Below are 14924 nucleotides of genomic sequence, written 5' to 3' on the forward strand. Positions count from 1 at the left end.
AGAAAAAAGCATTACAAAATGAAATAAAAGCAAACAAAGCTTTATGAAGAGTGTTGCAATCTGGGTGTAGTATCACACACCTTTAATTCCCACCCTTGGGAGGCAGAGGCAGGCATATCTCTGTGTATACAAGTCTAACCTGGTCTACATAACAAATTCCATCTCCACACTTGGGGTGGGGTTGTCAGGAGAATAATATCAGGAATCCTATGTCATCCTTGCCTATGTAGTAAATTTGACCCAGCCTGGAAAACAGGAGTTCTTTTAGAAATGAAAGAATGGAAGGGACTGGAGAGACAGCTCAGTGGTTAAGAGCACTGGCTGCTCTTGCGAAGAACTGGGGTTTGATTCCCAGCACCCATGTTGCAGCCAAAAACTGTCCAGGGGAATCCAATGCCTTCTTCTGACCTCTGAGTGCATTATACAACACAGGTGCACTTACACAAATGCAGGCAATATATTCATACACATAAAATAATAATAATGAATAAAAATAAAAATATTTTTAAAAGAAGGAAGGAAGGGAGGGAGGGAAAGAGGGAGGGAGAGAGGGAGGGAGGGAGGGAGGGGAGATCAGAAAAAATTCCAATAAGACATCAGACAACTTTCAGCAGTGTGTTCTCTACTTTCATCATATGGTCCATGGGGTTGAACTCAGTAGGGTCACAGGTGCCTTTACCTATAGAGCCATCTCATCAACCAATTAAAGATTATTTTTGCTTTTTAAAAATGAATTATTGAAACAAGGTCTCACTATGTATCACTGTTGCCTGATCTGGAATTTGCTATGTAGATCAGGCTTGAACTCACAGAGTTCCATCTACCTCTAACTCTGAGTGCTATGGTTAAAGTATGTGTCACTACATGTCGCTTAAAGTGTGTGTGTGTGTGTGTGTGTGTAGGCGTGCATTCATGTGCTGTGAAGCACACATGGACATCAGAGGACAACTCTATGGAGTTGGCTCTCTCCCGCCACCTGGTGGGATCAAGGGACCTAACTCAGGTAATCAGGTAAAGTAGCCTTTATATACGGAGTTATCACCCAGGCTTCCTTTTCTTGAGAACTTGCATCAAACAGAAAGAAAAGGACTAGGATGTGGTTCAGTTGGTACAGTGTTTGCCTAGTGCGCACACGTGTCTGGGGTTGTTAACTAGTATCCCATAAAATGAGAGAGAGAAAGCAATCCTTTAAGTCCTAAAAAATCACCCTCAACAATCAGAAAATAAACAGGCTTTTTTCTCTTTCTCTCTGTGATAAGGTCAAATTAAGAGAAATGGCCCTCAACAGCTTTGAGGTCCCTGTATAGCTCAGGATGAACTTGAAATCTGATTCTCATGGTATGACAGCTAAGTACCACTAACCCTGGTTTGTATAACACAGTGGATACAAGTCAAGTCCTCTTGTATACTAGGTAAACTCTACAAAGCCACATTCCTAGTCCACATCATGTGACTCTTATTTTTCCTTCACCCTGGCCCATCCTAAAGAAAATCACACAGAAATTATAAACGTGCTTGGTGTTCCCTCTGTTGCCTGTTTTGGCTTTCCAGAAAGTACTTATTTGTTTTGAGACAAGGTTGCACTATGTAGGCTTGGCTGACTGGGGTCATGCCAGGGGTATCAGACTGGCCTTGAATCCACAGAAGTCTGCCTGCCTTTGTCTCAAGTGTTGGACTGAAGGTGTATGCCATAACCTGGGGTCTTTTTTATTTTTGAACTGTGTTTCAACATGTAGCCCAGACCAGCCTTTGACGTCTGGATCGTCCTGCCTCAGCCTCCAGAGTGTTAGTGGCTCCCCATCCCTAGCAACATCATAGACAGTCTGATGTACCTCCCACCAATCCATATTCTGCAGTTTCACAAGACAGCATCTCAGGATCACAGAAGTACTCAGCGTGCAATGTTTTCAGTCACTATCCCAGACAGCAGCTCTTCCCTCTCCACTTCCTCCTCACTACCTTTCCTTCCTTTCTTAGTTGTTTGTTTGGTGCTGCAGAGGATTCCATCAAGGGCTTCATGTGGGTGTGGCCAGAGGTGTGCCTCCGAGAAACAGGAGCAAAACTTGTATTTCTCACCATCCTCTGCCCCTGGAACTCAGAGTGCTCTCTCTTCTGCCTATGGGAGGACCTAGGGACAGGGCCTTTACCCATCCCCACATTCCTCATGAGCAGTACTAAACACATGGAAGCCCTCTCCCAGATGGGCTCAGAAATGGCCTCACTGGCTCTACCAGTCACAACTGACTGAGCTTTGACACCCTCTCTCCCTGAGACAGGATCTCCTGTACTCCACATTTGCCTGGAAATCCCTATTCTGACACAGTCCTTAAATTCCAGATCCCCTTCTCTACCTCTGGGATCAGAAGCATGCATGATCAAAACCCAGAGCTCAAAACCCAGTTCTGTCCTGTTTTTATTCTTTTTCTTTTCTATAACTTCATCCAAAGCCTTAATTCTTTAATCTTGAGAAATAAGCGGGAATCTTCAGTGGACCATCTTGGCAAGCTGCTATCCTTGAAGTTGGGCTCAAGGTGGAATGGATAGCATTCCCTTGGGAAGATGACTTAACCAGTCCAGAAGGCAGGGCACCAGACCTCCAAGCAGAGATTGTAGCTACTCAACTATAGAAGGCTCCGCTGATTTCTGAGTCTTTTAAGGACCTCTGGGACCACATATCCCTTAAGATGCTGGCTTCCATTCCCAGGGGCTGATGGACCAGTTTCTTGATCCCACCCAGTTCATCATCATGGAATAATGGATACTCAGGGGAGCTGATGGCCCCCAATGTGCAATCTGAAGGAAAAGGAATCAGCGACAGTTTGAAGTCTCATTCATTCCACTCCAGGAGCACTGACTGAGGGTTGCAGATACATGGCCCCAGAATCCAGAATGTGGGGTGGGCAAAGGCTTCATCTACTTCTGGCCTTAGATATAAAAGTCAAATTTGGGGTCCTTGGCATAGCTCAGCAGGTAAATGCATTTCCACAGAAGGCTGATGACCAGAAAGTTATCCTGACCCCATTTGATTACCATGGTACCATGTGTTCCTACACACACACATACAAACACACACACACACACACACACACACACACACACACAGAGGTACTGATATGTTTGTGAAATGAATATTAGTTTACTGAGGTTCTCAAGCTATTGCAGATTTAGATGGAAGGGGCTGAAATCCACAGCTTCCCACATGATGGGCATAAGCTAAAACCTCAGCCCTCAACCCAAACTACATAATTTTCCAGCTTCATCCTGTCAAATAGAGACCACAGTGTGGCTCACGATGCCTATTTGGCTTGACTGCTAGCACTGAAGTGGTAAGCCCACTTCACTTAGCACTCTGACGGTCAGCTACCAGGGTTTGGGTTTTGATTCTGTGGATATTTGGAGGAATCTTTCATGCAGGTATCTGGGTATAAATAAAGTTTTTCACAGGAACTTGGTATGTCGAGTTATGCTTATAATCTGAGGAATATCGGAGGTTGAGGTGGGAAGAGGGCCTCCGTTTTTGAGACCAACCTGGATCAGAGTGAGATCAGTGGATCAGTGAATACCTTCACTGCTGAGTCATTTCCTTGAGACAGCTTTAGGAAATTGGGGGGGTCATTACCTTAAGTTCTGAACCCACTGGTGACATCACCTGGATAGTCCCAATCCAACAAGCACACATATGACCCCAGATACACTAAAGGGCCCACACCTCAAAACTCAATGTGGTGAATCTGGGAAAGGGACAGGTGAGGAGAGTGGTAGAGAGGGTTAGAAAGATGAGAAAGTATTGGGGAAAAGGTCCCCACAACACATCAGACATGAAAGGAGCTGTCGAATAACTAATAAAAACAAGGAGTTTTCAAGTTCTCAAAGAACTGTATTCCTTCTGAACTTGAAGCTGAGTGCAAGTTAATGGACCACAGAGGTAACAGAGTGAGGACCTCCGGGTTACAGGCTTTGACCACTACACAGTCACCACCACTGCAGATTCCCACTGTTTACCTGTCTTGCCAGGAGTCGTTTGGCAATTCGGAATTGTCTTTCTAACTCCACAGGAAAATGTCCCCATGGGTCCATTATTCCCCATCTCAACTGTCACCCTCTAATCAGTACCCACTGCAACATCTTTTTCCCACACACATTGAATATAGTTTGAATCCACATGCTCTGTCTCCTGAGTCATTATTTACTTAAGTGAACGATAGTGATAACTTTCAGGTCCTTGTGATAGAAGACATAGGATGAATCGCGTCCTGTCTTGGGCTGCAGAACATTCCTCACTGTGTCCTCAAGCTCAGTACGAACTGTGTTACATCTCTCTATGAGGAGCTCACCCTCTTCTCCATAACACTCACGAGGCAGAGAGTACAGCTCCAGTGTCAGCTGGCTCAGACTGGCGGTGTGTTGTATCAGATTCTTCAGGTCAGGCACAGAGAGATAAGTCATATAGAAACGGAACTCGGTGAGCTGGGAGCAATGGCTCAGGACAGGCAGGAGGCCACTGAGGTCGGGTGTTCTCAAAACACAGCCTTCCAGTTCTAGGATCTGCAGAGTGGTTGCCAGTCTTTCTAGTAGAACTTGGAGGTGCTGACTGGGCCAATAAATAGGTCTGACACGACTCAGATTCAGGTGTTTGAGCTGACAGATGCTGGGGCACTCGGACAGATAATGCCAGTCTGACTCTGAAAGTTTACACCAGGTAAGTGAGAGGGTCTCCAGAGGCTTTTTCAAGTACCTGGGGAGAGACAAAGCAGTTTAGTTCCTGAAGGTTTTTCAGGTGGTAGGTGGGAGATTACGATGAGGTAGGAAAGGCCAGTGAGCCTCAACGTCATCCTGCCCAAGTGATGAGGGTGAAATTCAGCAAGCTCCCTGATGGGAAGTCTGCTCACACAAGTCAGCTCACTCTAGCCTGAGAGATCCCCCATCACCTTGTGAGTGGATCATCCACATCTCTGCAGCTCCCTCTCCCTCTGTGAAGCAGAAAACCACAGTGCTAGAGAGAAAATATCAACAGGAAAAGCCCAGAAGGACCAGTCCGTGGACATCCAGTTCTACCCCTGAGTATGTCAACTGTGTGGGGCTCACTGATGCCTTGCTGGCTCTCCACAGGGGTTCAGTGTTTTTTCTTCTCCCTGTCCCTGTCCCCTCATTGGTAACCCCAGTGTCACATATTTCCCATCTACCCAGCCCCTAACTTGGCTCAGAACAGCTTTTTACACACAGGGAACTAAAGGCAGGCTGATGCCTGTTCACTCAGATCTGAGCAGAGTTCACCTAGGGAACGTCAGTGTGAGTTCTCCTATACTCAAAGATCTGCTTCTTCCCTCCCATAGAGACCATTACCAGACCATGGATCCATATGTGTCCCTCTGAATTTACTGGGGTGACACACCAAGTTGATTTATAACACAACCAAGTCAGTGTTTCCATAACCTAATGTCTTCTTCATTTCTGTTACCTCCACAGTGGCTGGGAAACCACAGGTGTCCTTTAATGTTCAGTGTAACAAAGAAATGCATTGGTCTGAACTGTAGAGACAGCTCTCCATCCTTCCTTACCTGAGGAGTTGGTCCAGGCGGCCTTCAAGAAAATGCACATTACACATGTAGAGATGCTGAAGAGTGTGGAGTTTGGGGAACTGAGAAATGAACGCGTTGATCCATGTCTTCTCCAGATCTCTGTACGTATCTTCAAACTCATCCCTCCATGACTTACAAGTTCCTTTGACAAAGAGTTTGTGAAGGTTTCTCATCTGGCCCAGGACAGGGGCAAAGGTCTCCAGGGTTTTCAGGTCCAAGTTTGCAATCACTTTCACTTCCTGTACGCAAACTGGGTCAAATAATTTCAGGAGACTCCAGAAATTATAGTCAGTTGCGTAAGAAATCTGGACCTTCTTACAGCACAGATGCAGCCAAGACTTTCTCTGCTGGGCCCACTGGATGAAGCATTCTTGTCTTTCATTGATATCCTCCTCATACTGGAGGGAGTAGTCAAACAACACTTTCAAAGGCCGCTTCACTCCACAGTCTGCATGAGCCTCCATTGGCTCATCCCATGGGAGGTGGCGGTCCTCATACCCTGCTCCAGGCCACACAGTGCGTAAATCTAGCACCTCCAGGTTCCACCTCCTGTGGGTCAAAGAGGTAGAAGCCGCAGATGATAAGACTCAACTCATCACCAGACACTATCACCCATCTCATCTCTCCCTTTCCCTGCCGTCCTGCAATTTGTTTCTCTTTCTGAGACAGAGTCTCGCCAAAATCCACCTTCTTCTGCCTCCTGAGTGCTGGGATTAAAGGCATTTGCCACCATACCCAGCTGTACATTTTTTATTATTTGTATATTTATTTATATTTTTATGTGAATTAGTGATAGCCCTGCGTAAATGCAACTGTGCCCACAAAGGAGAGAAGAGGGGGTCGATCCCCTGGTACTTTAGTTATGGTCATTTGTTAGCCACTATGTGGGTGTTCAGGTCTTCTGCAAGAGCAGCCCGTGCTCTTAACTGGTAAACCATCTCTCTAGCCCTATTTTCATATTTTAAACCCAGAGCCTCATGTACATTAGGAAGGTGTATTTGTCTTAGCTACATCTCTAACCCTCTCTCACTTCCAGCCATTTCGTTCCTCTTCAGTACAACTGGGTCCCACATCTCCCACCTGCGAGAGGCAGGGACTAGAGCCATTCCTTATCCTGGATCTCTTCTAGGTTCTCCTGCACACATGAAGCTCCTTCTGCAGACAGCTCAGTAATGGCTCAGATCTCTGCACTCCTTCCACATGATGCCATCAGAAGCCTCTTAGCCCTTTAGACAGCCTTCTTCTGACCCCTGTTGTCCATTCTCTGCACCCACGTGGCATCCCCTCCACACTACCTTGGACTTGCTCACCTTGGTCGATCCTTTTGAGTAATCAGCAAATCCAGTCCATCCAGCACAGCCTGGAAGGTCTCCATTTTGGGAGGAGTCTTCATCAGGTCTCCCAAGCGGAGGCAGGGGAAGGGCCAGGCTGCTACCATCACCCTCACACTCTTCCTGTGACAGCCGGTGAAGGCCTCCTGGAGCAGTGGAGGAAAGAACTTCTTGGGCAAGTACTCCATATTGGAGATATCCAAGGCCTCACTCCTCAGAAGGCTCTGCACTGTCAGGTCCCAGAGTGTGGGTTGGGCCTGAACACTCATCCTGGTGAATCTTCAGGGAGACTGATCCTGGAGAAGCAACCTGAAAAAAACACATCTTCCAGTGGAAGGTTTAAAAAGCCCTTTTCCCTCTGTCACTATGAATCAACTCTTGGCAGTCATGGCTTACACTGATGGAAAGCGTCCTTTTTCCCATTTGTCTGGCAACATGGTGGACTGAGTCACTCCACTGAGGTGTACTCTCCATCGCCCTACCCAATTCTGACCACTGCTCCTCTGAACCCTATTCTCCTGGGAAGGGGGTACTCTGGATTGTGAAAGCTGAGACCATTGCTTCAGGGTGAACCATCTCTGGTTACCTCTCATGCTCTCAAAGGAAAAATGAAAGGTTCCCTACCCACCTTCCGACATTCTGTGTTCAATAAATGGAACCTGGCTTTGAACGAGTGGAGAGACTCTGAAAAGGCACCTTTACTTTTATTTCCAGAGCCTTTAGAAGCAGTAGTGATCATCTCAGTATTCAGGACAATGAAACAGGAGAAATGCAAATTTGATGCTAGGCTGGACTGGACCATAAGACAGTGTCCAGCAGGGCACAATCGAAGTTAATATCTTTTAAAAGTAGCTGTGTGTCCTGGAGCAGAGATGTTGAATTGACACAAGGGAGGACTTCTACATTGCATGGGGAGTCTAGCCAGCACCCATGGATTCCTGCCCAGACTACCAAGTGCTGGGATTCCACCTACTTTCTTATTTTCATTTGTTACAGTATATTACCAAGTAGCCCACCCTGACCTCATTTCGAATCCAATGCCTCAGTTGCCCAAATCAGAGGTTAGTGGTCTCTCTTACCACACCTTGTTCCCAATACTGTTTTGAAGGTCCAAATAAAAGGAAAATTTATTTTCTATAAACATTAAACAGTAATCCATGACAGGAATCATTAAAGGGATTAAAAACTGATTAGATTATGAGGAAAGTAAATTCCTGCAAACTTGGTGGCTCGATTCTATAGCCCAACATAATTTGAGTAGTTACAGAGCTCAGAAATATAAGGCCTTCCAGAGCAGCTGGCCCTACTGGAGACTGTGACCTAAAAAATTCAAACTCAGACCAGCCAAAAGCAGGGTGTTGTGGCCTGAGCCTTTCTACCCAGCACTCTGGCGGCAGAGGCATGCTAGTGTCTGTGACTTCAAGGACACCAAGGAGTACTTAGAATCAGCCTAAAACAAGAAAAACGAAAACAAAAAAGTAAAGAAACAAATATGAATTCTGATCAAATAAGCCTTTTTCACTTAGCAACAAGGAGAAATTTCCTCTAATAAATTCTGGGTTTTTGCTCCATTAAACTCTTGCCACTCTCCAGGGTTTTCCTCATTTTCTCTTAATAACTCTAATAAATCTGAGCACGCAGGAGACCCCGTCATTCCATCCTCAGCATCCCCAGCCAGCAGGGCACAGAGACAAAAGACAAAATCTGATGGGTGTGATGGCACACACCTTTAATCCCACTCCTCAGGAGGCAGAGCCAGGTCTCCATAGCTGGAGAGATGGTCAGTGGTTAAAAGCATGGGCTGTTTCTCCAGAGTCCTGGAGTTTGCGTTCCCAGTACCCACATAATAACATCTAATAGTTCTCAACTCCAGTCCCAGGGGACTCCTTTGCCCTCTTCTGGCCTCCACAAACACTGCACACACCAATTCATTTAACTCATGCAGGCAAAACACACACACATAAAATAAATACTACTAAAACAAAACAATAATCACAAATTAAGAAACAACATAAAATATTTGCGATGAAGGAAAAGCTATACTTAAACACCAGTCTTCAGTCTGCTCTTCTGAGAGACAGAAATAAGAACTCCCTGTGCCATCTTGGGTCTCAAGGCCCCAGTGGAAAATGGCAGGTTTGGTGAGATGGGGTGTCCTCATGCAGTGGGTGACTTACCAGAGATGGTCCCGGCAACAGGTCTATTCCCAGCAGGGTCTGGCAGTGTCTCCTGTCTCCAGGAATCTGATTGTCTTCTCTGACTCCTCTGCATCTTTTATAGATCTTTCTATCATTGCCTCCCTTTGGCTGCTCCACCTCCAAACTACAAGCTGTCACCTGATTGGATGAACAGGTCTCCATTCTGTTAATCTCACTTGGGATTTTGGGTGTGTCCAGACTGGCAGAATCAGGTCTCCAAGAGGATTAGGGAGTGAGCTGAGGCTAAGGAGAAGGTGAAGGACTCCTTCACGGATACACTGCACACACGGAGACTTCCTTCCTTCCTTCCTTCCTTCCTTCCTTCCTTCCTTCCTTCCTTCCTTCCTTCTTTCCTTGTATCTGTCCTCCTCCCTCCCTTCCTCTGTCCCTCCCTTCTTTCCTTCCTTTTTCTTTCTTTACTTATTCATGTATTTCTTCTTTTCAGACAGGACTTTATACAGTTTGATTGGCTGGGAAGTCACTATACATCCTAAGAGGAGCCAGGTATTATGAGGTTTCCTCTGCTTCCTCCTTCCCAGTGCTGAGATTACAGAGACCTGTTTCTTTACAGATTTCCAGGAGACTGTGATTGGTTTCATTATTCTTGTTTTTTAATTTTGGTTTTTGGTACTGAGGATGGAACCCAGAGTCACATCCTGCAGAGCAAACAATGACTCGTGAAGCTCATGTGCTGTCCTTTCCCTCCTTTAAGAACATTCTGGCAGGAGGTGGTGGCACACACCTTTAATCCCAGCACTTGGGAGGCAGAGGCAGAGGCAGGTGGATCTTTGTGAGTTCAAGGCCAGCCTGGTCTACAAAGTAAGTTCGAGGGCAGCTGGGGCTACAGGGAGACCCTGTCTCAAAAAGACAAAAAAGAAAAAAAAAGAAAGAAAGAAAGAAAGAAAGAAAGAAAGAAAGAAAGAAAGAAAGAAAGAAAAGAAAACATGCTCCCTTTTCCTAATATCAGGGGTTGGACTCAGTGTTAAGTAGCTCCAGCACTGAACTAAGACTCCAGCACTGCAACGTTGCTCTTTCTCTTGTTTTTTATTTTTATTTTGTTGTTGTTGTTTGGAACTTGATAACTAGAATGGAACCCAGGATCCCCCCACCAATTGCTAAGCAAAGAATTTAGCCCTGAGCTGTAGATTCAGACCTCAACCCTGTGTGCACTTTTCATTTTGAGCCAAGGTCTCACTAAATTTCCCATATTGTCCTTAACCTTGAGATGCTTCTCCCATAGGGTCCCTAGGATATGGGAATCTAGTCTACTGCTATTTTTTTTGGTTTTTTAAAATTTTTATTTATTTATTTTTTTACTTTATGTGTATGCATGTATTGCCCGCATGTAGGTAAGTGCACCCATGTCGTGCAATGCCCGAGAAGGTCAGAAGAGGCTGTCATCCCCTGGGACTGGAGTTATGGACAGTTGTTAGCTGCCATGTGGTTGCTGAGATTTGAACCCTGGTCTTCTGCAAGAACAACCAGTGTTCTTAACCACTGAGCCATCTCTCCAGCCTCAACTATTGTTTTTTTGAATACTTTATTTTTTTATGTGTATGAGTGTCATGCCTGCATGTATGTAAGTGCACACATGTCATGCAACGTGGAAGAGGTCAAAAGAGGGCACTAGATCTTCTGGAACTATAATTACAGTTGGTCATTTGCCACCATGTGGGTGCTGGGAACCGAACCTAGGTCCAATTCAAGAGCGTCAGTGCTCCTTACCACTGAGCCTTTTCTCAAGCTCCACCCAGTGCTGTTCTTAGCTTCGCACTACCAAAACTTAAAAGTAAAATGTACATGATCTGCCGCGTCTCATGTTTGCATCACTATGCAGAGAAGACAGAGGCTGGGTAATTGCTAGAAGTTTTAGAAGAATTTGGTCTAGAAAATGAATATCAGGTCAGTGTGTGCCAGAGAGTGACAAACTCCATCTCAATAAATAAACAAATGAGTAAATAAATGAATAAATAAATAAATAGCAGAGGGAGGCAGATTTCTTTGAGATCCATGCTGGTCTACCTCTGGAGTACCAGGCTGCCTGGAGCTACAGGGAGGGAAACCCTGTCCCCTGCACCACATCCCCCAAAAGTAAATACATGATTAGAATCATTCTGGGTTTTAACTCAATGGTAGTTGGTTTCCTTGTACATAGGAAAAACACCCCTTGTACATTGGGGTATCTTTTCCTTCTTCAGTTCACTGCTTTCAATAGGTTTTCATGTAGCACGGCTATATAGCTAGGATGCTATTAAATTTCTCATCCTTAGTCTCTACCTCCAGAGTGGATGGAGTTCAGGTGTGAACTGCTGTGCCAAGTTTTATGTGCCTCTGTGATCTCACCCAGGACATCATGCACATGACGTAAGCACTCTGCAGGCTAAGGTGCAGCCCTGCCCAGTTTGCATGGGGAGGTGCAGCTAGGTATGGTACTATATGATATTGCTTAGTCTTAAACTCTCAAAGTAACCCAGGCTTTTAATAAAATCCTGGCTATCTTCCTGCCTCTCACTCAGATATGGGACGTACAGACACATTCACCAACCCAACTTCCCTGTTTTATGCTTGTTTTCCTTTGAGAGGAAATGGTCTCTCTGTAACCCCAGCTACAGATTAGGCTAACATCCATCACACAGACTCTGGCTGCATATACCTCCTGAGTGCTGTGAGGCACTCAGCCTCTAGCAAAAGATATCTTATCAGCCTTCTTATAAATCTGGTTCCTTATCATATCCCCTGTCATAATGGAGAGTTCTCAAATGAAGAAATAAAAATAGTTAAGAAACAGCTGGCCAAGGGCTGGAGAGATGGCACTGACTGCTCTTGCAGAGGACCTGGGCTTGATTCCCAGCACCCACATGGTGGCTATGAACCGTTCTTAACTCCAGTTCCAGGGGAATCCAAAGCCCTCTTCTGATCTCCACAGCATTGCACGGCATGGGTGAACTCACATACATGCACGCAATACACTCATACACATAAAATAAAAATAGTAAAATACACATAAAATAAAAATAGTTGTTTCTTTTTAAAAAAGAAACAACTGGCCATGGTGACACAGGCTTTAATCCCATCACCCAGGGCAAAGCCAAACAGACTTCTAAGAGTTCTAGGTCAACCTGGTGTACATAGCAAGTTCCTGGCCAAATGGGGCTACAGAGAGATCCTCTTGGGGAAAACCAAAACCAACCAACCAACCAAACAAACAAACGAACAAACAAAAGATTTCTTCGTACCCTAGTCAGAATGGCTAAGATCAAGAGCACAAATGACACCAAATCCTGGTGAGGATGTGGGAAAGGAGAACCTTCATTCACTGCTGGTGCTGTTCGGGATCCGAAGAATTCCCTGAATTAACCACTCAGACACTGAGTCTCAGTAAAAAACATGAGCGCTTTATTGAAGCCAACCGGCTGGGGACACAGACAGTCTCGGGAGCTGTACTACGACACCGAGCTGTGAAAACACAGAGGTTTTAAGAATTGAAACCACAAAAACCACAGAGCAGGGGATTTCTATAGAAACCATAAACAGAAGAACCAGAAAAGGATTTGAACAATCTAGGGCTGATTTCCAGAGCCTTAACCTATACAGCCATTGGCTAGCTTACCAGCAGAACATTCTCCCTCTTCTGCCCCAGACTATTCCCATAGAAACCATTAACAGATGTACCAAGATTTGAACAATCTAGGGGATTTCCAGAGTCAAGTGGAGGGCAGCTCTTTCTCAGAGGACAGGGATGGGGTCTAAGGGGCACTCTCTTTCAGTGCCATTACAAACTGGTGCAAACTCTATGGAAATCATAGTGGGGAACTTTTTTTTTGGTTTGGTCTTTTAGAAACAGTGTCTCCCTGTAGCCCCAGCTGCCTGGAACTCAGTATATAGACCAGGCTGGCCTCAAACTCAGAGAGATCCTGCCTCTGCCTCCCGAGTGCTGGGATTAAAGGCATGTGCCACCATGCCAGGATAGTGAGGAACTTTTAAAAAAATATTTTATTTCTTTTATGTGTATGAGTGTATTGCCTGCATGTACATAGGGTCCCCATGGTGTGCAATGCCTATGGAGTTCAGAGAGGGTGCGGATCCTCTAACTGGTCTAACAATCCCCTCTGTGAGTGTTGAGACTTGAACACAGGGAAGGCAGTGCTGTTAACCACTGAGCCATCTCTTAGTCCTCATTATGAAGAACTCTTAAAAACTAAAACTAGATCTATCACATGATCTAGCTATACCTAGCACTCCTTGGCATATACCCAAAGGCTCAATACTATACTACAGAGACACTTGCTCAGCGATGTTTGTAACTGCTCTTTTCCCAATAGCTAACAAATAGAAACAATATAAATGGCCCACGTAGTACCAGAAGATACTATATAATCCGCCAGGGGTGAAAACCAATCAATGATGCAACCTAGTTATAAAGTCTATGAACCAGTTGGGTGTGGTGGCACCCGCCTTTAATCCCAGCACTGGGGACGCAGAGGCAGGCAGATTTCTGTAATTTCCCAGCCTGGTCTACATAGTGAGTTCTAAGCCACCTGGGGCTACAGGGAAACCCTGTCACAAAAATAATGTGTATGAACCACAACAATGACAATCCCAGCTAATAATCTCTACTAGTTGAGTAGTGGCTATTTAACTGAACTTAAGGCCTGTCCATGTAGTACTGTAAACATAGCCAAGACACATGACTGGAGATGTCATAGACCCTAGAGAAAAACCTACACCAAAATACTTTCTTACTATATTCTAAATATGTATCTTTATATTTACAGACAAGCTTACCTCTCACCACTCATCAAAGAGGCTTCTCTTAGCAACAGATGGAGAAAATTACAAAGTTCCACAACTGGTCAAACACAAAAAATAAGTGTCTGTGAGATGCCCAGCCCTAAGTGACACATCTACATTGCAACCCTTATACCTAGGGCTCAGGGAACATCACAGAAGAGGGACAGAAAGAATCTAAGAGCCAGAGGGACAAGACACCTGCTGCTACCCAAGGCATGCTCGATGTGGTACAGAAGCTGCACCAATGGAATCGCCACAGTTTAACAGTCTAACAAGATCTGCATCTCATGAAAAAATCAGTTGATATACCAAAGTGCAGGGGAAATTTCAAGGTATCCCATATCAAGATGAAGAGCTGTGGGCAAATCAATGGATGCTGAGGGAAGGCAAATCAGTTTTCTCCAGGGACTAGCTCCCTGAGAAGTTATCTAATTCCAAGTGCACAGCCCTAAACACAGATACACAGGAGTACTAAATGGGCTCTGCACTCTATATTGTGTATCTATCAATGTGTGTACGTGTTTGTAACTGACTGTGACTAGTAATTATCAGAAACATAGAGATTAGAGATGCATATGCAAACATCTAGGTGTTAGTAGCATTAAAAATGAGTCTTTCTGTAGGAAACAGCATATTTTAAAATGAAACGGAGGTCTTTTTTAAAGGTTAAAAACTCATTCAATTTTATGTCTTACAGGGACTACACTGAGTTCAATATTGTATAAGTGTATTAATTCAAATGTGAACCTAAAACTTTATAGCCACTTTTGAAAGAGATCTATCCTTGCTCTGTAAATTGTTATTGAATATATTAAAGCTGTAATGAAATGCTTCTTCTAATCATGTGGTTATTAAATTTTTTTTAAAGTTAAAAACAAGAGAGATAAGAAATTGAGGAGTGGAGGGAGGGGAGAAATTGGAGAGAGACCAGGAGAGATGGAAGTAATGCATAGATTATACTTACAAAAAATAAATAAAAATAGGTAAAAAAATGGAAATAATTCCACTCCTTTTTCTTAAACACC

General features: G+C 44.6%; 1 protein-coding gene across 1 annotated transcript; it reads right to left on the bottom strand.

The window, feature by feature from the left end:
• Window positions 1–4182: 4182 nt before the first annotated feature.
• LOC103752340 (PRAME family member 12-like) lies at window positions 4183–7179 on the bottom strand. Its single transcript, XM_029557664.1, has 3 exons — window positions 6890–7179; window positions 5559–6128; window positions 4183–4735 (listed from the first exon to the last, which is right to left on the bottom strand). The coding sequence occupies exons 1-3, from the start codon at window positions 7177–7179 to the stop codon at window positions 4183–4185; spliced, it is 1413 nt and encodes a 470-aa protein (XP_029413524.1).
• Between the last annotated feature and the right edge of the window lie 7745 nt (window positions 7180–14924).

This window comes from Nannospalax galili, unplaced genomic scaffold, assembly GCF_000622305.1.
Source record: "Nannospalax galili isolate Female #2095 unplaced genomic scaffold, S.galili_v1.0 scaffold1028, whole genome shotgun sequence".
Lineage (NCBI taxonomy): Eukaryota > Metazoa > Chordata > Mammalia > Rodentia > Spalacidae > Nannospalax > Nannospalax galili.

Excerpts from the sequence above, each read along its gene's own strand:
- LOC103752340 (XM_029557664.1), bottom strand. The coding sequence starts at position 7,179 with ATGAGTGTTCAGGCCCAACCCACACTCTGGGACCTGACAGTGCAGAGC. Across the intron at positions 6,129-6,889 it reads ACTCAAAAGGATCGACCAAG|GAGGTGGAACCTGGAGGTGC; the intron begins GTGAGCAAGTCC and ends TTTGACCCACAG. Across the intron at positions 4,736-5,558 it reads CGCCTGGACCAACTCCTCAG|GTACTTGAAAAAGCCTCTGG; the intron begins GTAAGGAAGGAT and ends GTCTCTCCCCAG.